This window comes from Sander lucioperca, chromosome 20 (genome assembly GCF_008315115.2).
Source record: "Sander lucioperca isolate FBNREF2018 chromosome 20, SLUC_FBN_1.2, whole genome shotgun sequence".
In the NCBI taxonomy this organism is placed as follows: domain Eukaryota; kingdom Metazoa; phylum Chordata; class Actinopteri; order Perciformes; family Percidae; genus Sander; species Sander lucioperca.
The window spans coordinates 17,668,271-17,693,887 of NC_050192.1; the positions used below are offsets into that span (position 1 = coordinate 17,668,271).

The 25,617-nt window shown below is 40.4% G+C and overlaps 1 protein-coding gene across 1 annotated transcript; it reads left to right on the forward strand.

Moving 5' to 3' along the window:
* Positions 1 to 491: 491 nt before the first annotated feature.
* Positions 492 to 18,908, forward strand: LOC116053161. The gene is made up of 5 exons (XM_031304125.2): positions 492 to 730; positions 1,032 to 1,143; positions 12,415 to 12,616; positions 17,274 to 17,609; positions 18,625 to 18,908. Exons 1-5 carry the CDS (start codon positions 704 to 706, stop codon positions 18,788 to 18,790), a joined length of 843 nt encoding a protein of 280 aa, XP_031159985.1. The 5' UTR covers positions 492 to 703; the 3' UTR covers positions 18,791 to 18,908.
* The last annotated feature ends 6,709 nt before the right edge of the window (positions 18,909 to 25,617 follow it).

Here is a 25,617-nt window from a genome sequence, read left to right on the forward strand (position 1 = left end):
CGGTGCCCAGACGACGTATCATGAAGATCTCTGCCATTTCTTCTACCTCCACCATGAGGTTTACATTTGTGGTTTTCAAAGAAATATCTGGACTATTGGATGGATTACTTTACACCAATTTTAAACCTCTGACTTTTCATTTAGCGCCATCATAAGGTCGAATTTTTAATGATTTAAATATTGAAGATTTTTTTTTTATTCTTCAGTTTATCAATCAAGCTTTATATAACACCATTAAAAAACAAAGTTACATTCAAAGTGCTGTGCAGTGATTGAAAAACCGCAAACAAAAAAAGTGAATTTAGAGACAAAAAAGTATATTTAGAGACTAATGCACACTAAGACTTAATATGGATAGAACATGGATAGTCGATCAAAAAAACTGTGATATCTTTAAAACAATATCAATCCATATACAATAAATAAAACTTTTTACTGAATACATTGTAAGTATATTTTTACAGACATTTGGTATTTTCTCTGTTGATGACTTTATTCCGGGTGTTTTTCAAACTTCTCCTATTTTAACGTACTGTACATTAAGAGTAAAGTAAAGAAAAATGATCGTCAAAATGTGTTAAAGGGTTATTTTTCTTTCTGTGGACACTTAGATACACTCACCTCCAACACGTTTTTAGAGGTGAAGAACCGGAAGGCGCAGAGTGACTCCTTTCCTTACGACTTCACCGTCTGCCTCTCCACCATGTTTGATTTCACCAATGTGCTTCAGGTAGCGTTACATAACACTCATTTTCTAACATGTTTTACTTTATTAAAAGAAGAAAAAAGACTTAAAGCATCCGGACCCAGACAGGCAAACATGAGAAATGGAGAAGAACAAAATAGGACAGACTAAAAGAAGCTATTATTTTCATTTTATTTAGTTACAGTTAGTCCAATGCTTACAGTTAGTCAATGCTTCTCTTTCTACTATATGCCTTTAATAATTCAGAAACAAAGACTATCTTGTACTTTAGTGCCTACATGTCCCTGGAGTGTGTATATGTATACATATCTGTGTTGTGTTGTAGCTGGTCCAGAGTTTTGAAATGCTGCAGTTACTGGGGGTGAACCGAGTTGTCGTCTATAAGACCAGCAGCAGCCCTGAAACGCAGCGCATACTGGACTACTACACAAACAAAGGTGGAGTATTTTTTTTTGTATGTGCATGATTGTGTCTCTTATCCCAGCACCGGCAACAGAAGTCAGGGTATTTTAATCCATCCACTTTCCCTTTCGCTGTCATTGTGTGAACGTTGTGAGCAGAGCAGCTGTTAGAATAATTACATTATCAAAGCATAGACAGCACCACTTACGTTATATCAAAGTTCATTTTTACTTGTGAACATAACAAGGAGACAGTTACAGTACTCACAGCATGAGTACAGAAGTGACCTAACGAAAAGCTCTCTACAGCCGCTTTTTTTAATACCAAGTGGAATGTGATAAAACTCTATAGTCCATAGTCAATGTCGTCCGTTATCTCAGTCAAGGAGCGCCTGTTCTTTCCTCAGCATCACACCGTGCTCCAGACAAGGACAAGACAGTGGCTCCCAGATACCAGATGGCGACAGCAGCAACAGTGTTTTGTCTTGTTATAATGCAATTGCAAATTGTTATTTAAAATTGGCTCTCCTTGTCTACAGAGATAGAGAAGAAAAAGCATTACTGATATCAATTACAGAGGAACATTTTTCATCAGGTTGTAAATCATTCAACAAGGTGTGTGGGTCAGGTACAGTGGGGGCATGAGGAATTACAGCTTGATTGACAGCTTGCAAATCTTGTACCATCCTCCAACCTCCTGTGGGTGGAGCCTTTTTTTTTAATTTTTACTGGGAACAAAGGTGTATTTACATGGTGAATCAGAACATTTGATAATCACCTTCGCTTTTAGCAAATCTTTAATGATTAACTCTAGGGCTGTCAAAATAACGCGTTCATTTCGATTAATTAATCTGAGAAAAAATAACGGGTTAAAAAAAATAACGCAGATTAATCCATTCCATATTGACGTTTGACCCGGAGCCGTTCTAGCCACCATTGGACTGTAAAATGAAGGAGGGAGACGAGAATGTGCTGCCTGGATCATTAATTGGAACATTTACTTGTAAAAATCTTCTTCCTGCCAACCCTGGCTACCAAAATCTGGTGCCACTAATATGTCTGAACTTCTCTCTGATGCTCTGAAACAGACGGCAACACAAACACCGCTGCACGTGACGCTAGTTAACACTATACTCGACAGCAGCTAACGTTAGCCTACCGCTAGCTAATTAACACTATACTCGACAGCAGTTAACATTAGCCTACCGCTAGCTAGTAGCTGGATTAAAAACGGTTAAAATGCTGACAGCTAACGCTGAACGGTGTAAAGTTTGACTGTGTTTTACTGTAGAGGATTCAACAGCAGGATGTAACAATCTGCAGCTGCCGTCGGAAAAACAACACAGACGGTGCGTTCAATGAAACTGGTAAACTACAGACTCGTGGTGCATTTGAAGTTATTGTAAATGTCTTTTTCCCATCTGGTGGTTGTTTTTGTCGTTCAACAGCAATTTACTAGTGAAATAAGTTATTGTTATTGCTATACATTATTATTAAATCATTTAATTTTGACCATATGGCCTTAGCAATAAACAAGCCGTTCTTTAATGTCACCGACTGTTGTTTAGTACCCTTTTTTTTTTTTTTTCTTTTTTTACTTTATTAAAAAGTATCGGTTCAGGCACCGTTAATTATGTATGCGATTAATTAATCACAGAGTATGTAATTAATCTGATTACATTTTTTAATCGATTGACAGTCCTAATTAACTATTCCAGCCTCAGCCTCTGGTTTTAGTGGCTATTGTCTCTGGTGAGGGCAGAATGAGGATTTAGGTGTAATTTTTACTGGCTGTACCCCTTTAATTAAGCCCACATCTGTTGTACCTTGCGACCACAATTTTTCTGGTATTGAATTCAGTTGTTCCTCTTGTTCCTCTGTAAGGACATAATTATCAAAACATCAGTTTGTCTTTGTTCTCCCCTGTAGATGACCTGGAGGTTTGGCATGCATCGCCCAGTTCAATGATTTGCAATAAGCGTTTAATCTATTGCTTTTCTTTATGCCCTCCCCCAATGTTTCCCAATCTCCAGATTTTGCCAACGACACATGTGGTGTGTTGCAACATCTGTAAAGTTTGTGCATCGACACTGTACCCGGTATGGACAATTTCTCCCCGTGAACTATCCTATTTGCTGATTTTACATAAATGTTGTCCCTTGTGGCAGTTAACTTTTACAACTTCTAATCAACTGTATTTTTAATTTTTAAGCATTTTACTTTTGTACTTTCACAATCTTAATCAGCTTTTGGTATTTGGAAAAGGCATATTTTACTCCATTAATAGGAAAACTATAATTTAAATATCGCTCAGATAAAGGCAGGCAGTAGGTCAAATATAATTGACTTCTGAGTGAAAGTAACTGTGCTATATTTAACTCCTATACAGTCCATCAACATATCATACACACTGTGCACAAGGTATTGATTCAAATGGCACTTTACATGTGGATGGATCTGAAAATGTTTTCTACAGGGTAACATGTAGTACTACTACTACCATTACACACTCTCCCATAAGCTCTTCTTCCTCTACAAATAACTCTGCTAGCCCACTGACCAGCTCTATCATTCCAGTTATAATCAACAATAGACCATACAAAGTGGTGAATCCCCTAAGTAATAAGAAGCAATTAACTGCAAACATAGTCAATTTAGCATCCATTTCCCCATCAGCCACAGCCTGTCCCAAAAAATCAGACAGATAATTATTTTAATACACTAACAATAGCCCTACTGAATGTCAGGTCTTTGGCAGGGAAATCATTTTTAATCAATGATTTTATTATTGCTCATAATCCCATTACCACGGTGTCTGTCCCCCAACTCAGATCAGTTAAATCAAAGGTAAACAAAAGAGGGGCTATACTTAACAACCTAATTGGAATTAAAACTACCACTGCAATGATAGAACAGAATAGGAAAATTAGATGTGGACTAAAGCAGTACCAGTAAACGATTTGATATCAGATAATCAAATTGATCTATTCTGTCTTACCGAAACATGGCTGTGCCATGAAGAATATGTTAGTCTAAATGAATCCACTCCTCCCAGTCATAATAATACTCAAATTCCTAGAGGCTCAGGCCGAGGAGGGGGAGTTGCAGCCATATTTGACTCAAGCCTGTTAATTAATCCTAAACCTAAACTAAATTATAACTCGTTTGAAAGCCTTGTTTTAATCTTCAACATCCAACATGGAAAACATTACAGCCAATTATATTTGTTGTTGTTTACCGAGCTCCAGGTCTGTATTCTGAATTTTTATTTGAATTCTCTTGAGTTTTTGTCATGTGTAGTCCTTAAATCAGACAAAGTACTTATTTTAGGTGATTTTAATATCCATGTGGACGTTGACAGCAATAGCCTTAGTACTGCTTTCAACACACTACTAGATTCAATTGGTTTTAGTCAGAGTGTGCATGAGGCCACTCACTGTTTTAACCACACCCTCCACCTTGTGCTGGCATATGGCATCGAAATTGAAAATGTAATAGTATTTCTGCAGAATCCTTTATTATCAGACCATTTTTTAATAACTTTCGAATTCTTACTACCCGACTATACGAAATTAGATAAAAGCTTCTACACTAGATGCCTATCTGACAGTGCTATAGCTAAATTTAATGAAGCTATTCCAACAGCATTTAACTCAATGTCGTGCTTTAATATAACAGAGGATCTTTATGTAAACTTTAGTCCCTCCCAAATTGATAATTTTGTAGACGGGGCTACGGCCTGCCTACGGACGACTTTAGACTCTGTTGTTCCCCTCAAAAAGAAGATGATGAAGCAAAGGAAACTAACACCTTGGTATAACTCCCAAACTCGCATATTAAAACAAACCTCGCGAAAACTTGAAAGTAAATGGTGTTCCACCAAACTGGAAGAATCTCGTTTAGATTGGCAAGACAGTCTGAAAACCTATAGGAAGGCCCTCAGAAGAACAACCCAAGGTTTCTTTTTAGCACTGTAGCCAGGCTGACAGATAGTCACAGCTCTATTGAGCCATCTATTCCTATAGCTCTGAGTAGTGACGACTTCATGAGCTTCTTCAATGATAAAATTATAACAATTAGAGATAAAATTCATCACCTTTTGCCCTCAACTTCTAACGGCTCACCTTTAAACGCAGGACTGCTAGAAAGAACGACAAGACCTGACATATACTTACACTGCTTTTATCCTATAGACCTTCAACAACTAATGTTAAAGGTCTCTTCAGCTAAGCCATCCACCTGTCTCTTAGACCCCATCCCAACGAGACTACTTAAAGAAGCGTTACCCGTGGTTAACACTTCATTACTAGATATGATCAATATGTCTTTATTAACAGGTTATGTACGGCAGTCATTTAAAGTAGCTGTGATAAAACCTCTTCTGAAAAACCCACCCTCGATCCTGAGGTCTTAGCCAACTATAGAACTGCTATAACCAACTGCTTCAGACAAAGGACTTGTCTCCGTACTTGTCTTATTAGATCTTAGTGCTGAATTCGACACTATTGACCATACCATCCTGTTACAGAGATTGGAACATTTAGTTGCCATTAAAGGAATGCACTAAGCTAGTTTAAGTCCTATTTCTCTGATCAGTCTCAATTTGTTAATGTTAACGATAAATCCTCCAGGTACGCTAAAGTTAGCCATGGCGTTCCACAAGGCTCAGTGCTTGGACCAATTCTATTCTCTTTATATATGCTTCTTCTAGGCAATATTATTAGGAAACACTCAATTAACTTTCACTGTTATGTGGATGACACCCAACTATACTTATCAATCAAGCCGGACGAAACCAGTCAGTTAGCTAAACTTCAAGCATGCATTAAAGATATAAAATCCTGGATGACCTACAATTTTCTGATTTTAAACTCAAACAAAACTGAAGTTATTGTGCTAGGCCCTAAACACTTCCAAACCTCATTATCCAAAGATATAGTTACTCTGGATGGTATTGCCCTGGCCTCCAGCACTACAGTCAGAAATCTAGGAGTTATTTTTGATCAGGATATATCCTTCAACGGCCACTTAAAAATAACCTCAAGAACAGCTTTTTTTCATCTTCGTAACATTGCCAAAATTAGGCACATCCTGTCTCAAAACGATGCTGAAAAACTAGTCCATGCATTTGTTACTTCCAGGCTGGACTACTGTAATTCCTTACTGTCAGGTTGCCCAAATAAGTCCCTTAAGACTCTCCTGGGGTCTCATTTATAAAACTGTGCGTAGGATCCTTACTATTGTGTGCTAAGTGTACGTACGCCCAAAAGCCCAAAATGGCGTACGCCAAAATTAAGAGTAACGATTGCGCGAGATCTTATAACGGCTGTATTTTCAGACTTTGACATTTGATGATATATGCAGAGTATTAAAGACATATATTTAGTTATTTACATTACATTACATACATACATTTCTGCAGTTATCTAATAGTAGGGTATTTGATGTTATCCTGTATTCCATGCAGTCGGGCCATCTCCTCCTGCGCTCCGTAGCAGACAATGTGACGGCAAGACAGCGCCGATTAAACATTAAGAACAATTTTTTATTTAAGATTTGAGTTGGGGGTGTTTCTGGAACTATTATCACTCAGTGCAAGCGCAAATAACACTGCTGGATTTAATCTTCATGATAACGTGGATGATATGGTGTGAAAAAATGTGCCTGAGGCATCAATATTTGAAAATATTACAAGTAATCGTTATTCCCATTTACTTTCTGCAGTCTGGCTTCAGTTCACCACCTCACCATCTGCGTCGCCAATTCCTATTTTGTCATATTTCTCCAGTATTAGCTTCTCTGCATTGGCTTCCTGTAAAATCCAAGATTGAATTTAAAATCCTTCTTCTGACCTACAAAGCTCTAAATGGTCACGCACCATCATATCTTGAAGAGCTCATAGTACCTTATTGTCCCACTAGAGCACTGCGCTCCCAGAATGCAGAGTTACTTGTGGTTCCTAGAGACTCTAAAAGTAGAATGGGAGGGGCGACCTCTAGCTCACCCAGTAAGAGCATTCGCCCCATGTTGGCTGAGTCCTGCAGCGGCGCAGGGTTCGAACCTGCTGCCCTTTGCTGCGTGTCATCCCCCATCTCTCTCCCCCTTTCATGTCTATCCACTTTCAAAAATAAAAAGGGAAAAAGTCCCAAAAAAAAAAAAAAAAAAAAAAGTAGAATGGGAGCCAGAGCCTTCAGCTATCAGGCTCCTCTCCTGTGGAACCAGCTCCCAGTCTGGGTCCGGGAGGCAGACACCGTCACCACATTTAAGACTAAACTTAAAACTCTCCTCTTCGATAAAGCTTATAGTTAGGGAGTTAGCATCCGCCTAGGCCCTATCCGCCTGGGCCTCCCCAGCCCACCTGCTTCTCGTCATAGTCGTCAAATTAATTTACCATATAATCAATAATATAATCAGAGTAGAGGGAGGCAGGCCAGTACAGCCCGATCCGGTTGGGGAGAGTTCTAGCCTGACCAGGCTCCTCTCCTTAACCTGTCTCTCTTAGTTATGCTGTTATAGTTTTAGACTGCCGGGGGACTTCCTTCCTTTGACACACTGAGCTTCTCTCTCCTCTCTCTTCCCATTTGTGTGCATCCATGTCCCAGAAATGCTTGTTACTAACCTAGCTCTGGGGAGCTTATTCCCCGGAGTCCTTACATTTTTTTTCACCCAGCATGTTTCCTTGGATTAAGGTGGCACCAAAATCATGGTTGCAGCTGTCGCCGTGGTCCTGCTGCATGCCCTGCTATGCCCTGTTACACCCTGCTACTCCCTGCAGTGCCCTGCTACGTCCGGCTATGTCCTGCTACGTCCTGCTATGCCCTGTTATGCTCTGCAGTGCCCTGCTACGTCCTGTAACGCCCTGCAGTGCCTTGCTATACCATGAACTACTACGATTACTATTTCTAGTCATAGTTCCATTATCTTTATTGTGACTATTATTGCCACTATTCATCACACCCCCAACCGGCACCGTCAAACACCGCCTACCAAGAGCCTGGGTCTGTGAGGTTTCTTCCTAAAAGGAAGTTTTCCTCGCCACTAAATAAAACTAAATACTTGCTCTTGGGGGAATTACTAGAATGGTTGGTTCCTTGTATATTATAGAGTGTGGTCTACACCAGTGGTTCCCAACCTGGGGTCCGGGCACCCCTCAGGGGGGAGGCAAAGATCACATGGGGTGCGCAAGTCTTTATCTGGTTTGAGGTTGAGGTAAAAAAAAAAATATTTGTACATGTTAAACAAATTATGATAATACACTAGAATATATATTGTATACAAAAGTCTGTCTCAGCTTTTCTTAGACATAAGTAGGGGGGGCGCCAAGGAAAAAAGGTTGGGAACCACTGGTCTAGACCTACTCTATCTGTAAAGTGTCTTAAGATAACTCTTGTTATGATACTATAAATAAAATTGAATTGAACTGAATTGAACTGGTGAAACGCCTCAGAGATATGATCTCTGAACCCACGACAGTAATATCAATAGGAAACCCATTATCCTAATTCAAAAGTACATTTATCTCTCTGGTCTGTGAAGCTTCAATGTGTGAAGGCTCTACAGCAGCTCAGTCTTCTCAGACTCCTCCCTGCTGGGCGTGACTGCAGTGAAATCTGAGCCAGTTTTTCTAAGCTTTTCCTGACTGAATTATCCCTTTTATATACAAAGTATATTATATATTATTATCTTCATAATATAAAAGTATTATCTCTTACCGTTTATAAGAATTTATCTTTAACTTATATTATATCTTACTTTATATCTTACCCTGTCTCTTGTAGTAGCGAGCTCCCGTCTCTTTTAACGTGCTGCACAGAGTAATTTATTATCTGTAGCCCTCTCACATCGGTTATGGACTATTGTCTCCTAGAGACTGTAGATATCTTTATTTTCCTTTTACCAGATCGACTACCTGTTATTGCTTTGTTTTTCTGATTGTCCCGCCGCTAGAGTTAACACTTATATACTCTAGGCATCAAAAACATCATCACCGTTTGGTCTTAACCCTTGTGTTGTCTTCGGGTCAAATTTGAAAGAGTAAAGTTTCTTTATCAGAACTATGGGTTTCTTTCAACCAAATTAACCAAAAATAACATGGGTGGTTCCCAATGACGTTCTTCGTAAGTAATATTAATGATCACTACTTTCATTGAATTTTGGGTGTTTAATTTTATAGCATTTGTGGTCTTCCCGGGTCAATTTTGACCCGGTGGTGCAATGGGGCACTTTTGCGCTCAACAGCAGATGAACACACTCACACGTACATGAATGCACATGCGGAGACACACAAACACCCCCACACACATGTACACACACATACACCCCCCACCCCCACAAACACACACATTCATACAAACAGCAGCTGAGAACTACCTCATGTAATTGGTCACATTATTGTGCTTTCCAGCACATGGAAATGCACCCAAACACACACACACACACACACATGGACAACAAACATGCACATGTACACGTGTGTGTGCGCACATGCATTCACACACACACACACACACACACAAACACAACATACTGAAATTGGGCAATGGATCATTATGATTTCCAGGAGATGAACACACACACACACACACACACACACACACACACACACACATACAGTACACACACACACACACACACACACACACACACACAGTAGCTGAGACCTGCAAAAGATCACACTATTGTGCTTTTGAGCACATGAACATGCACGCACACACACAAACACATACACACACACACACACACACACACACACACAAACACACTCACACACACCTGTTGCATAGTGGATCACACTACTGTTCTTTTCAGCAGATGAACACGCACACACATGGACACACATGTACATGCAGACGTGCACATGCACTTTTTACCCAGGGAAGACACCAGGTGTGATTATTGGCTACCATTAAAAATAATAAAATGGTTTCAAAACCATATCCTGACAAATCACTAACATATACCAGTCAGTGATTATCCACAAACATCGATTCATCTGATCTTAACTATAATGAAAATAATTCATAATTTATGCTTATTTTACCCCAAAAATTAGGTATTGTTTCATGTAAATGAAGTTTATTCACCATAAATTCCACAAATAAGTGTAAAACTAGTGGTAATGAGTTGGAATGAAGTTGTTGAGAAGGTGTAAAATAGAATTGGGTGATAATTTATACTTCATGCTTTATTAATAGCCAAAACAGACCGGGTCAATTTTGACCCGGGAGGACAAGTGTGGTTATTGGCTGCCATTAAAAAAATTGGTTTCAAAACAGTATCCTGACTAAACTTTGACTTATACCAGTCTGTGATAACCCATCAACATGTGTTCCCGTTGATCTCAACTGTTAGTCAAAATAATTCATAATTTCAGCTTTTTTTAACTCAGAAATTAGGTATAATTTTATATAAATGCGTTTTTTTGACCATATATTAAAAAAATAAGTGTAAAACTAGTGGTAATAGGTTGGAAAGAAGTTGCCTAAGAAGATCTAACACAGAATTGGGTGATAATTTATACTTCATGCTTTATAAACTGGCAAAACAGACCGTGTCAATTTTGACCCGGGAGGACAAGTGCATGGTCGATGGGAGGAAAAGGTTAAACAAGCAGTCTTTTCAGTCAAGAAAAATAAAATCTATCTCATCCAGGCATTTATTTTTATTTCAGTAGTCTTCCCATAAGACAAGGGACATGTATTGTCCTTTTCCTATCTACCTACTTGTTACTTATTCGTTTCTCTGATTGTCCCGCCGCTAGGGTTAACACTTACATACTCTAGGCATCAAAGACATCATCACCGTTTGGTCTTAAACAAGCAGTCTGTCCGGATAGAAATAAAATGTATCTCACCTAGGTCTCTTCAGTGGTCCTGTCCTGCTGTTCAAAAGATGAATCCCGTCACCTTCCAGCAGGTACTGGCCTCTGTGAAAACAGCAATTCAAGCCAGAGGTTTTTGTTTAAGGAGTCACCAAATGACTCCCCCCGTCGACGGTGTTTCAGGACCCGAAACCTGGAAGTGAGGAAGTGAGGTGACCCGGCATCTAACCTAATCATCACCCCTGGTTGATGTGATTTGAGTGGTGGTGGCTTTCCATCTCTGTCTGCACTATTTTCCCCCCAAAACAGTGAATAGGTTGGTCAACAGAACTTCAAACCATATTGGACATTTAGTTTTGTGTGGTCTAACTAATAGAACTCCTACCTGATGTCATCACTGGTCTCATCTCTACGTGATGCCATCGCCGACCTCATGTCTGTCTCATTCACTCCTTGCCTGTGTTCTTCTCCACTAAGACATATTGTCAAACAAACATTATGTAATATATTTTCCATATTAGTTTTTTCCATATTAATATTAAGAAATTAATCTGTTGGTATCATGTGGCTCCCCCTACACTTCCACCTAATGTTAGACCTACCTGTTGCCTTCCCCTGTCTTAGTAGTAGTAGTAGTAGTAGTAGTAGTAGTAGTATCAGAACAATTGTACAGCTGTTACGTAACGCTGATTACATGCTGCATTTTTTCCTGTGAATTCATTGTACAGTCAGTAGGCAGTTTGATTCCAGCACAGGAATGGAGGAGTCCGCCACTGACAATAGAAATCTTAAAGGACAAATCCGGCGCAAAATGAACCTAGGGGTTAATAAGACATGTGTACCGAGTCGACCGTTCTCTGGGATATGTTTTCATGCTAATCAAATGTGACCAGTTTTATTGCAAACCGCTAATTACCTTATAACGCTAGTCGTCGGGGCACGGGTAAAGTAAAAAGAAGAACGCCATGCTTGAGCTATGTTACTGGTTACTGGTTGCACGGCGTTCGACTGCTCGTGACTGTAAGATTCCCAAGATGGCGCCTGCTTGTATACGTGAACGCTACTGTCTTTATAAACTTTTATAAATCTTTTTAATATACTGTCTGTACACTTACAAAGTTATCAATGCTTCGGTTTACATGTAGGGACCCTCATTATGCTACCGTGGAAGTGTGGTGCTATTTTGAGCCTTGTTAGTGGTGTAGAAATAGAGATTTCTTTTTACTTTACCCTCTGCCCCGACGACTAGCGTTATAAGCTAATTAGCGGTTTGCGATAAAACTGGTCACATTTGATTAGCATGAAAACATATCCCAGAGAACGGTCGACTCGGTACACATGTGTTATTAACCCCTAGCTTCATTTTGCATCGGATTTGTCCTTTAAGGAATTAAAACATATACTATACAAAAGTCAAGTAATTTCCCAGAATGCTAAACTAAAACCTCTCAGCTGCTAACATGTCTCTTCCAATGTGTCCTTCTCAGGTTTCGTAGAGGTGATTCCTTGGTCTCTGTCCAGATTTCTGAATGTATCTCGAGGCTGGCTGCCCGAACACGGTCCAGGTGACATCCACTACCTCGGCCAGATTCCTGCTCTCAGTGACTGTGTTTACAGATACATGTACCAATCCAGATATGTGGCCCTGCATGATATGGACGAGCTGATACTGCCCCAGTCAGTCAACAGGTAGCACTTTGTCTAAGAAAATAGACCTTTAGCCCTCGGAGATGATGCCTGGTATTAAATTAATTATCCCCCTCCACTCAAAAATAGTTTTTTCTCATGTTTATGTACCCAAAAATGTCTGAACTTGTGTCACGGCACAACCACAACCCTGTGGAAAACTTGATTACTCTCGTTGCGTCTAGGGACTACAGAGCTTGATTTTGCTCGTGCATTTGAAAAAACTGCAGAGACTAACGCTGTAAAAAGAAGTTAAGGATTAGGCCTACCTTGCTCGTTGACTCTAGACCGATTCCTCCTCCACTCTTCCTCAAATTCTTGTGTTAAATATCTGTCTGGTTTGGACATTGGTTTGGACACACTAACAAACAAAAACAAGCTGCTAGGGTTGTCAGAACAGCAGGAAAGGAAAGCTCTGTCCATCTTTTGGTGACACTAAGCAATCCCCTCCACACTGAGTTTAAGCTGCTCCCTTTAGGGCGACGATACAGAGTACCTCTGGGAAACAAGAACATCGATAAGAGATCTTAAAAACCAATGAATAAACTGCACTAATCTGCACCCTTCTACACAGAAAGCCAATTGTACACTGTGTGTATGTTTGCATTCATGTAATAGGATATTTTTATCTGTTTTGGTGAGACCAAAGAGGATTTTTCGGCCTTGGCTGAACAATAAAGTTCTATTATATTCTATTTATTTTTTCAGTGTATCTGCTTTTCCTGCTCATACTTATTCAGAAGATACCCAGAATGCGTTGCAACATTTGTTGCCGAGTTGAGTCTTTTTCCTCGCCCTTAAAACAAAGCCATGATGTTTAAAACACAATGTGTGTATCATTTGTGCTCACACACATAAGATTAGATTTAAGTACATTTAATCAAGTACTTAAGTACACATTCATGGTACTTGTAAATATTGTACGTACTCTCTCCTTCGTGGTGGTGTCAAACTGCGTCGACACTAGGTTGACAGTTCGTTTGTAGACATTCAAAGTCGTGGACATAACATTAACCCAACTTGGTGGGGAAACATCACTGGATTGTGTCGTGACACCTTGTCTTTACTGACTTGTATTTACCAGAGAGGTGTTTTCACATTCCTCTCCTGATGTGGGAGATGTGTGCGCACTTTCCTAATATCTGAGATTCAAACATACAGCAAGCTTAAGTTTGATATGTCAAAGATTCGAAAGCCAACCGCTGTCTAATTAGCCTGGATGCTAGCCGAACTTAGCCCTGCCCACAACATTTGAGGTCGGGAAGTTCGGTCTGGACTTGATCCGTTGCAGAGTAACTATGCTCGAACCAGAGCTGTTTGGACCACTCAAATTGTCAGGGCGGGCTTTATACGATGATGGACAGATGATCAACAGTAACGTAATCAACCACGTCACCAAAGAGCGCTTGGGTTGAATTTGTTTACAACAAAGATGGCTGCTGCTGGAGAATTGAGACGCGTCTGTTATAGAAGATATCGACAGCGCATTAAAGGAGAACTCCGGGCAATTTTTACGTTAATCTTGATTGCTATACTTTTTTGAGTACTGTCTATAGCAAAAAACATGAGCCGAATTGGTGCTAGCAACATGGAGCTTCTGTAGCTAATGCCCAGAGCTCCCGTTAGCTAAAACGGCAGTTATGGGGGCATAAGCTAAAGAGTGCCTTTGTGCCTCTTAACAGACTCAAAATGCTATTAAAATGTCTGTGCAACATGAACAGGGCCCTTACATGACAACAAGATGCGTTTAGCAACTTAGCCATTGTTGAAATTCACACACCCTGTTAGCTGCTAGCTGCCGTCTGGGATGAGTGAGTGTTCAGCCAGGCTCCGGTAATAATCATCACGCTGCAGTCCCGTGTGTATTTGTAACATAAATATCCATTTAGTGTGCAATCCATCTGCCGTTGGTGAGTAGGAGTCTTGTCCGTGTCGATCGTTGTGGTTTCCTTAGCCGGACTAGCATGCCCGGGCGGCGTCCCTGCCTCTGCTTCCTCCCCGCCCTCCTGGCTTCACGCGGCCGACAACAATCCAACGAGCGCCCGCTGGTCTGGTGGATGTCTTCCAGAAGACCGTTCAAGACTTTGCCGCGAAAAATTGTATTTTATTTCCCCGTATCGCTAAGTTGCCCTTCTGTCTGTCTCGTTCTTTCCAACTCTTGTGATGCTAGTTCTTCGTCTGTATACTCGGGTTCGAATAAATAAGGACGACCATCAAACTCAAACGCCTCTTCCATGTGTTCAGTATCTTCTATATTCTCCAGTTACGTTACTCCAAACTTCTTCCCTTGTGAACAACTCCGATCTTCACTCTTCACACACTACGCTCCTCCAACCTGCACACTACTATTTACCTTTTTCCTGCTACAACTGAATTCCCACGGGACTTAGCGAGACTACAGCTAGCCGTCTAAAACACTATTTTACTGTACAGGACCCAAATATAATTTGGTCCGTTTCCATCTAGCATAGTCACTAATATGGTCATAACCACTACAGTGCTCAATTACCTATTTTTGAGGGGGAAATAAAATACAATTTTTTGCGGCGAAGGCTTGAACGGTCTTCTGGAAGACATCCACCAGACCAGCGAGCGCTCGTTGGATTGTTGTAGGCCGCGTGAAGCCAGGAGGGCGGGGAGGAAGCAGAGGCAGGGACGCCGCCCGGGCATGCTAGTCCGGCTAAGGAAACCACAACGATCGACACGGACAAGACTCCTACTCACCAACGCCAGATGGATTGCACACTAAATGGATATTTATGTTACAAATACACACGGGACTGCAGCGTGATGATTATTACCGGAGCCTGGCTGAACACTCACTCATCCCAGACGGCAGCTAGCAGCTAACAGGGTATGTGAATTTCAACAATGGCTAAGTTGCTAAACGCATCTTGTTGTCATGTAAGGGCCCTGTTCATGTTGCACAGACATTTTAATAGCATTTTGAGTCTGTTAAGAGGCACAAAGGCACTCTTTAGCTTATGCCCCCATAACTGCCGTTTTAGCTAACGGGAGCTCTGGGCATTAGCTACAGAAGCTCCATGTTGCTAGCACCAATTCGGCTCATGTTTTTTACTATAGACAGTACTCAAAAAAGTATAGCAATTAAGATTAACGTAAAAATTGCCCGGAGTTCTCTTTTAATAGTAAAAGAGGAACAGAGAACCACGATTACGTATGTTTACACGTTGCCACACCCGTCCACACGAAAGGGAAACTGCCGCCTCTGCCTTTGCTCTGTCGAAGCCTGCCTTTGACTCGCAGCTTCTGTGACATCTGTCTCCGTTGCTCTGATTGGTTGGAGGTCTATCCAATTGAGTGCAGAGGCATTTTCTTTCCTGGTTCGGTTGAAACACGCCCCCTAATCACAGCCCAATGGAGCAGTATCAGACTCATATTCTGACTAGAATCTGAATATGACCACGGCAGGCTACTGTCTAATATGCAAAAGCCGGAAAAGAAACCTGAAACATCCGGCACAGAGACTGTCAGTACAGAGAGCGAAAACACACCATCATATGTAGCTAACAAACAACATCAAATAAAAGATGATAACTACACTTACCATTCTGATACGTCTTTCGTGCACAACAGACTGTGGCGCCGGGTTGGTTTACATGGGCGAAGGGACGCAGGCAGCGGCACGTTTGTGTCCTGTCTGAACCCGGCCGAGGCTCAAACATGTCTGGCTGAATCTCGCCAATGTTTCTAGTATAGGACTATTATTATCATTGTCGATTAATCTGTTGATTATTTTGTCGATTAATCAATTAGTTGTTAGCTCTATAAAATGTCAGAAAAATCGATCAGTGTTTCCCAAAGTCCCAAGACGACGTCCTCAAATGTCTTGTTTTGTCCACAACTCAAAGATATTCAGTTTACTGTCACAGAGAAGAGAAGAAACTAGAACAATATCCACATTTAACCCGCTGGAGTCTGAAAAGTTTGACCTTTTTTTCATTAAAAAATGAGTCAAACCGATTTAATCGATTCCCAAAAATGTGTGGGTAATTTAATGTGTATAATTTAATAGTTGACAACTAATTGATTCATCTTTGCAGCTCTAGTTTTTAGCCATCTTAATGCCCGCTGCTCTTTCACCGGTCAATAGCACACAAAATAAAAAGAGTAGATATGCTTCCCCTGCCCCTTTTAGAGTTTATTTTTACTTTTCATGTGGGAAAACCCAAGTTCAACAAATATGGTAACACTTTACTTGAAGGTATCTACATAAGAGTTAGAGTGAGTTACTAAAAGAAGCGTTATGTCATAAACGTTTATGACTTGTTTATAATGTTTATGACACGTTCATGACAGTGTCATGTCACTCTTATGTAGATACCTTCAAGTAAAGTGTAACCCAAAATATTAATTGAGTATTTTTACATACTTTAAAATGTCTAAAGGGGGGACTTTAAAGCAACACTATGTAACTTTTCCCTCTTGTAGTTCCAATGAAACAACCTGTAGGGGGACCGAAGAGGGAAAAGTTACATAGTGTTGCTTTAAGTAAGAGTTAAAAATGTTTACAAATGCAACATTTTAAACGTATGTGCTTCCAACTTTATCATATCATCGTGTTCTGTTGTGTGTTATGAAGCATGTCATTGTTTACATTTTTATGTGTATTTTTTTCTTTTCGACATCTTATTACCAGTTGGTCGGAGCTGTTGCCTCTGCTGGAAAACAGATATGGCGCTGACAAGTGTTACATGTTTGAGAATAACGTGTTCCCCATCACCGTCACGCTGCGTCCGCCCAACTCCCAACCCCTGCCCCCGCAGGGCTGCTGCCCCGGCTGGCACAATGTGTCCGGGGTCAACATCCTGGCTCACCTGTACCACGAACCCATCATCTCAGAGACCCACTACAGCAACTTCAAGATCATCGTCAACCCCCGGGCTGTGTTCATCCCGACTGTCCACGGACTGCGGGGCTCACAGAAAGGCTGCTCCTGGGTCGACAGGAATATAGCACGGATGTACCACACAAGGTAGACTGATGCTTTGTGTACTTTCTAATCAATTCATAGGGCTCATTAAACTGGGTTTATTTCTGGGCATAATTCCTCTACATCAGGGGTCTTCAACGTTTTTAGGCCAAGGACCTCTTAGTCTATATCCTTGACGTTCCACTTAAGGGATTGCTCCGTTGCCGACGAAAATTTCGCCGGATTTCACTCATTTAGGTCGGATGTCCGTCCCCTTCCGCTTTCTTTGTGTTGGAATTCTAACCTCCGGTGGATTTGTGAGGACTATGGTTAACTGCTCCTCAGATCTCTGCAGGGTAAATCCAGACAGCTAGCTAGACTATCTGTCCAATCTGAGTTTTCTGTTGCACGACTAAAACAACCTTTGAACGTACACACGTTCCACCAAAACAAGTTCCTTCCTGAGGCTATTTTGCAGCGGCACTGTGGCTTTTCTCAGTGCTTAGAGCCGCCCAAGACGATTGTGATTGGTTTAAAGAAATGCCAATAAACCAGAGCGTAATTTCTGTCTCCCCCATGAGGAATTCTAAGTAATGACAACAACACTGTCGGTGCATCCACATGATACAATGCAAATGATTTAAAGCTGCCACTAGAAATGGCTCATGTGCTCACACACACACACACACACACACACACACACACACACACACACAGTTGCTAGTAGCCAAGGAGACGAAGGATTAAAAAAACATGATGGACTCTTCAGAAGAGGTAATTATCTTCACTCAAATTTCTGCGGACGCCACAATCTTCTGAACATAGTCATACTGAGAAATCCAGAGAGAGTTGTGTGGAGCTGATAGTCTTCATTGGCTTTGTAGCAACTCATTTGGCAATGGCTTGAATGTAACGGACGTTCATTAATATCAAAAAGTTACGCGCTCAAGCTATAAGTGGACTGACGTTTTCCTGGCTCTTGCGTTCTAACCGATGCCCCATGATGATGTCTCTGACTCAGAAACTGAACCCTCCTCCATAACAATAACTGTCATGTCTCTGCTTTCTGTCTGTGCAGAGCTCCGAGGCAAACCCAGCTGACACCAGACAAGCTGATTTATGACGGCCGACTGCTGAGCTACAGCACCCGCCTCACACCAAACGTCAATACGGTGTTCACAGAGAGTTTTAAGACACAAGAGATACTCTGCTTTGAAAACTGCTTTGCTCCACCAGCAGAGTGAAGCTCAGAAAGCTTTCGTCTTCTTGACACAAAGAAAAGGAATCATTCCACAGGGTTACATACCTTAAGACCTAAAGAGTTCAATTTCAGGATATATGTAGGGGTTAATGCCCGACGATGAACTTGCCAAATATATATTATTTTTAAACATGATTTCATATTTTAATACGTTTTACAATCAAAATCTAAAGTTTTTCCAAACAATAACTCTGTTTCCCTGGTTACACCTGAGGGTTTGACTAATACCTGGAACAATCATTTCCATCCAATAAGCCCAGCTTATAGAACCTTTCAGCTCAGCTACGAGCCAGGAAGCTAACGCTATGTCAATAAACAGAGATGGGGGGCAGTGTAACTTACTTCCTGCAGCTTGTGTGTTAGCGCCATCCTGTGGTGTTCAGAGGACGAGGCACTGAAGCAGCACTCAGTGTTGGAAATAACAGATTCACCTTTCCTTTTTTGTTTTAATGTAGCGCATTCATTTAGAACAGTAGACGGTCAGTAGGTGTCCTGTAACACTTTTTTATGGACGCCCTGAAGCCAATCAGAATCGAGTATTCACCCAGACCATAATCGGCAACATCAGCCTGATATACTTCCAAGTGAAAGTGTGCAAGGTTTCATGAACACTGAAGGATCGTAAGGATTATTTTAGAAATGTTTCATGTGAAATATCCAGTTTGATTACAACTTACGATAGAAGATACCATATTTATTTCGGACCCCACCACTTGCAAACCAACGTGACATCATAACTTCGATCGATTCTGCTGAACTGTCCTTTGAGCTTGTGCCTACTATTTTTTGTGTGTTTTTATTCCAAGTATTTTGGGGGCATTTAATGAATGTGTTACAGAGTACATATGACAGGAAATGAGGGAGAGACATGAGGATCGACATGCAACTAATGTCCCCAGCTGGACTCTTTAACAGGAAACATTACATGGTGATGGTTTTATTAAAACTTTATACTATAGTTATATCTGTAAATGTGGAGGGAAACAGGAATAATCTATATTTTTTTATATGGCCAGTTCGAAGTTCTGCAGTTTGTATTATGGGACTGTCATATTTATTTTTTTACTTGTTGTATGTTTCATTTTCTTAGGTGATTGATGATAAATTATTTAGCACAATGACGTCGAGGAGCAGGTCTTCAGGTCAGCTTCAGATCACAACATGTTTTGTAACTATGGGAGCATTGTTCCTAATGCTTGAGTGAAACTAACTTTAAAATTGCAACAACTTATCAAAAGTGTATTAATTAAATATCAATGACGATCAGTTATACTTGTCTTCAATGCCGTCCTTGGTTAAAGGTTTGAAGTGTGAGAAACGTGAAGGAATTGTTCACAAAGAAGGGAGAAAAAAAAATTGAAACTGAATTTTTTGTTGTTGATTAAGTTATTGTGTCAAAGATCCGACTGTAAATGATCAATAAAGGTTTTGGGATGGAAGCCAATAAAAGTTCACATTGTCTGTTTTTAATGAATGATTTTGAATTCTGCATGATGAATTAAATGTTAACAGGATCCTTGTCATGTCAGCACACAGGAATATGTTTTATATAATATGTCAGTCAGCACCATAGACTGTTAATATTAATGGACAACGCATCCGGTTCAGCGAAGTGCTGCAAATGCGGAAGTTCCTTAAACCTGCATTCTATCTGAATTCCAGTAGGGGGCGACACGTGTGGTTGCAAAAGGAGGTCGGTTTCTGTAGAAGTCTATGAGAAAGTGACCCACTTCTCACACCATTGCCATAATGAGTTTATGGTCTCAAGTCACTAGTTTGAAGTCTTCTGCAACACAGAATGATGTTCATTTTTTAAATTATGGTCTCGTTGATTTTAAAATTGATGATAAAGCAGGGGTTGTTTTAGGGCGTGGCTATGATGTGATTGACAGTCATTGAATTAAATGTTAACAGGATCCTTTTTTTGTTTGTAATTGGATCCTGTAATTTGTTTGTAATTGCCTGTCTTATATGTAATATAACTATGGGACAAAGATATATTGAAAACCTAGCCAAGCTAAATCTTACCTCAAATTATGTAGGCTAGCTTTCAGCAGAAGTTGCATCCAGATTGCCAGTGAAAGTGTGTAACGTAACGTAGAGTGTAAGCAGCGTTGCCAACTCTCAGCTAACGTCACAGTCAGATAGCGCCCAACAGTCTATGGTTCCTCACTCACTCCTCCCTCTCTCCTCCCTCTCTCCTCCCTCACTCCTCCCTCACTCCTCCCTCTCTCCCTCTCTCCTCCATCACTCCTCCCTCTCTCCTCCCTCTCTCCTCCCTCTCGTCTAAAATCATCACATCCGCAACCAGGACGGCAGCACCTGTAATGGCAAACTCCACGACTTGTAGTAGATCTCCACAAACCGATGGGTGACGTCACACATGCTCTGTCCATTAATATTTACAGTCAATGGTACAGACAGTACAGGCAAGTGATGGGAGCGTCAAGTTGTTTGAGGGATGCATGATGGCCGAGGGAGAGAATTACAGTATGAGTTACAACTCTGAGCGATTGTGACATATTGGCATGCATCCTCTAGTATTATGCTGAAAGACTGAAGGAGTGGTAGCCTGTAACTGTGATATGCATTATCATTTAATCAATATTTATCCTAATTTGTTTGTAATTGCTTCAGTTTGTCCCATTAGATTTATTTTGTGTTGTAGTAGTAGTGTTGACCGGAAGTTATCATGTCTAGCTTGATGTGTCTTGCCTCAAGCTAGACATGCACATCTCTCAGTTGAGAAGGTTATTAACTAATTGTTGGTATTATAATATATGTTTACATGTATTATTCCCACGGAGAAATTTGGAGTTGTAAGTGTTAACTGTGACCACCAGAGAACAATTAACACACCATTTCATGATAATTTGTGTTAGTTCGTTTTGTTTTACTTTGAAAAGTACTGACCGGAAGTTGCACTGTGTTATCCTGTCTAACTTGACGTCTTGTTTTGGCGTAATTCCTCACTGTGACCACTAGAGGGCAGTAAATACTCATTATATCTCATTGAAACATGTCACAGTCGGCTCCATCAGTACCAAGAGAGCCATGACGGCATTCTCCACCAAAAAACGGTTGTTTAAACAACTCGAGTGCAGTTTTAACAAACACTGATGTTACTAATGTTTGTAATAGTCACACTAATAATGATCAATAAGTATTGAGATCAATAATGATTTTCCTGACATTATTAGCAATGTGTTATCCACGAATTTAATGTAGCGTTGCAGCTCCTCGCTGTGACCACTGGAGGGCTGTAAACACTCTAAATTCTAAAAATACTCAATGTCAGCTGTCAGCTTCTGTCAGGCCAAAAATAATACCGTACCGACACTTCCGGTGGAAACCTTCAAAATAAAACAATCAAAAGCCATGTGTTATGTTCTGTCCACACAAGTATGTAAATAAAGATGAACGAAACATTCACAACAGTTGTATTTATTGCAGGGCTATGTGAACACATTACATCGTGCAGGGATTTCATTGTTTAATAATGTTATTAGCAGTACGGACAAGATATTAAATGATAAGATACGATTCAAAATCAATTTATGTGATGATGAGTTGTGGTTTAAGACTGTGGTTATATTTCTTATTTATTTATATTTCACACACATGCACCCCTACTACAATACCAATGGAAGCACAGCATTTATTAGTTTGAAGAACATAGTGACAGAGAACAAAGTTTTAAAACCTTTCTTCCATTAAAAGTTCACCATTGTCATTTATATTTTCCAAACATCACTCCAACAGCGAGTGAAGCTCAGAGACCCAGCTGTCAGATGGACAACCCCTCCCACCAGCCGTTAGGCCACGCCTCCTTATTTGAATTGACAAGACGTCACTTCAAAATGAAAAGCCTCGATGTTAAATAGAAATAGAAATGGTGAATCTTAAAATGTCAAAAGGCAATTACCAAATGGAAAATTGAAAAGATAAAACTTCAAATTGAAAATTATTAAGTGCAAAGGCTAAAATAAAATAATTTCTTTTTCTATTTGAGATTTTAATTTAAGTATTTCTATTTAAGCTTTTCCATTTCACATTTTGAGTTTCATATTTGTTGTTTCTGTCATTCAATAAAAGAGTTCAAAGATTTCAGTTTAAGCATTTATATTTAAGCTTTGCGTTTTAAATTTGACTTTTTACATTGAACTTTACATTTTCAAATTATCATTTTACATTTCAACTTTGTTTCCTTTTTCTTTTTTAAATTGAATTATGGCATGATTTTTCCTAGTAGCGTAGTAAAATAATAATATTTTTAATTTGATCTTGCTTCGTTTTCTCTTTGGACTTTCAATTTGAACTAGAACTGCAAGCAGTTATGACGGGGCCCAAGCCACCCACGCCAGTCGCCCCCGACGCCCGGGGGAGCACGCGAAAGCGTAAATGCATTGAGTTATTGGCCAAAACAAATAAACGTTGCTTATAGCGCCCCCGGGCGATCTTCACCAAAGTTGGTACAGAGAATCGTAGTAAGTGAGATGAACAAAGATCTCAAGTTATTTGCTGATAACATTTAATTTGGCCAAGATATGATATGATACGTGTGTGGTAGCTAGCTAGGAAAATTTGTTTGGTCGTCAAATGCGCAAACTTCAACGTAGCAAAATTCCTTGGGTAACTTTTGGTCACGTCCATCTGGAGATGCTACCTACCAGGTTTAGTGCTGATCTGTCACACGGCCTTGGACGAGTTCGAAAAAGTTGGTTTTGCGCATTGCGCGATATTGCAGAAAAAAAATTAAGCGGAAATGGGCGTGGCCTATATGATGTGATTCAGCTTGATTCAAGGAACACGTGGATGTAAGTATTTTTTATGTGCGATGTATAATGTGGGAGTTAAAGGCAAAAAAACATTATAGCGCCACCTAGTGGTTCACATGTGTAATTTTTGCTAGGTGTGGTCCATGACCCATTGTCTATCCTGTAAATTGTAAGTTGTTCACATTAGTGTAAGTAGTTAATTTAGACGTGGGTTCCATAGGCCACGCCCACTTTGAGTGTCCCTAGATGGTACCCATCAAGTTTTGTAAAAATCAGATTAGCGGTTCATGAGATATAAACTTTTTGTACTTGTAGCGCCCCCTAGTGGCCAATTTTTGTAAAACGGGTGAGTGACCTTCAGAGGGTCATGGTAAACAAGAATCTAAAGTTTGGCGTTGATGGACTTTATTTTGGCCGAGATATGGCAAAGTTTGTGTTGTCATAGTTAGCTACATAAATTTGTTTGTGTGTAATATGTGCAATTTTTATCCTATCAAAATAATTTCTATTAACTTTTTGTCAGGCCCATCTGGAGATGCTACCTGCCAAATTCCGTGCCGATCGGTCGCACGGTCTAGGAGGAGTTTGAAAAAGTAGGTTTTTGATAAATCGCGATTTTTCACGCATAAAAGTTTAGGCGGAAATGGGCGGGGCCTATATCACGTGATTCAGTTGGATCCAGGGAACGCGTGGATATATGGTTTTTGAATGTCCGGTGTACGGTGTGGGAGTTATAGGGCCAAACGCGTTTCTTTCTGCTATAGCGCCACCTAGTGGTGGAAGTGGGTCTATTTTTGCACCTGAGGTCCTTGCGGAGTTTTGGACCATTCCTGAGAATGCCAACCCCCCACCATGTACGGCTTAGGCTGTAGTCGGAGTATTAGGCAGAGAAGAAAAATAATGTATGATGATTAATCAGTAGAAAAACAATAGGGTTCTACAGCCCTGAGGCCTGTACTACGAATCAAGATCAACATGTCCTGGATTTCTTTCAGTTATCCGGCTTCAGCAAACCTAACAACCGTGGTCCTCCATAACCTGTGTCACGACACTGGTTAACAACTAGTTCAATCAACCCAGGGCTTCTCAATCCAGCGGCGCACGTTCACATAAAAGAGGCGGTGTTTGCGCAGAATAACCAATCGCAAACATCTACCAGATCCGCATATTTTACATAAGAAGAGCAAACTATAATTCTACATAAATATGAAGAACACAGACACGGTTTTACAGGCAAAATGCAGGAAGGAAAGCTGGCATAAAAAGCCGACGCTGTTATGCGTAAATCACAACGCTTATCCTATCAATATCACTTCCAGTGGTGTAGTCTACGTGATAGTAAGCTCCCGGATGTCTATATACCCACTTAAAAATGCCCAATGACACGTAACATACTTTCGATTATATTTTTGATAGATTTTGAATTGTTATCCGTGCTTTTTTCTAAGGTAGCCTATTTTGCATAAAAGTGTATCGGAATGCAGGAAATTAAGTCGTTGATGCTTAAAACTTCTCTGGGGGAGGACACCCAGACCCCCCACTATGATATACCCCCCTCCTCCCCCAAAGGCAGATTCTGGCCAATATACAGTACAGTACACCCACTATAATAGCCTACATTAGACTACACCGTTCACTTTCCCATCAGTCAGGCACAAGATCTGACCATAATTACACTTTTGCTTTCCATGAACTGTCGTTGCTTTAGCCTTTTATTTCAGTTGCAACCCCAGCAGTGGTAAGTTGTGAGAGAAAATAAAAAAATATCAAAACATAATTCTAACCGATGTGCGTATTGGCAACACATGGCTGAAGAAGCCGACAAATAGCCTATATGTAATTCCCTCCGCTTCAAATCTATATCTTTCATAAAGATACCCATCAGGGAATGTTAACGGGGTTTTCGGTCTCTAAATGTTTTAACTTTTCTGAACTCACCTCTCTCTCTCTCTCTCTCTCTCTCTCTCTCTCTCTCTCTCTCTCTCTCTCTCTCTCTCTCTCTCTCCGCCCACCGAGCTCCGCCTGGTCTTCT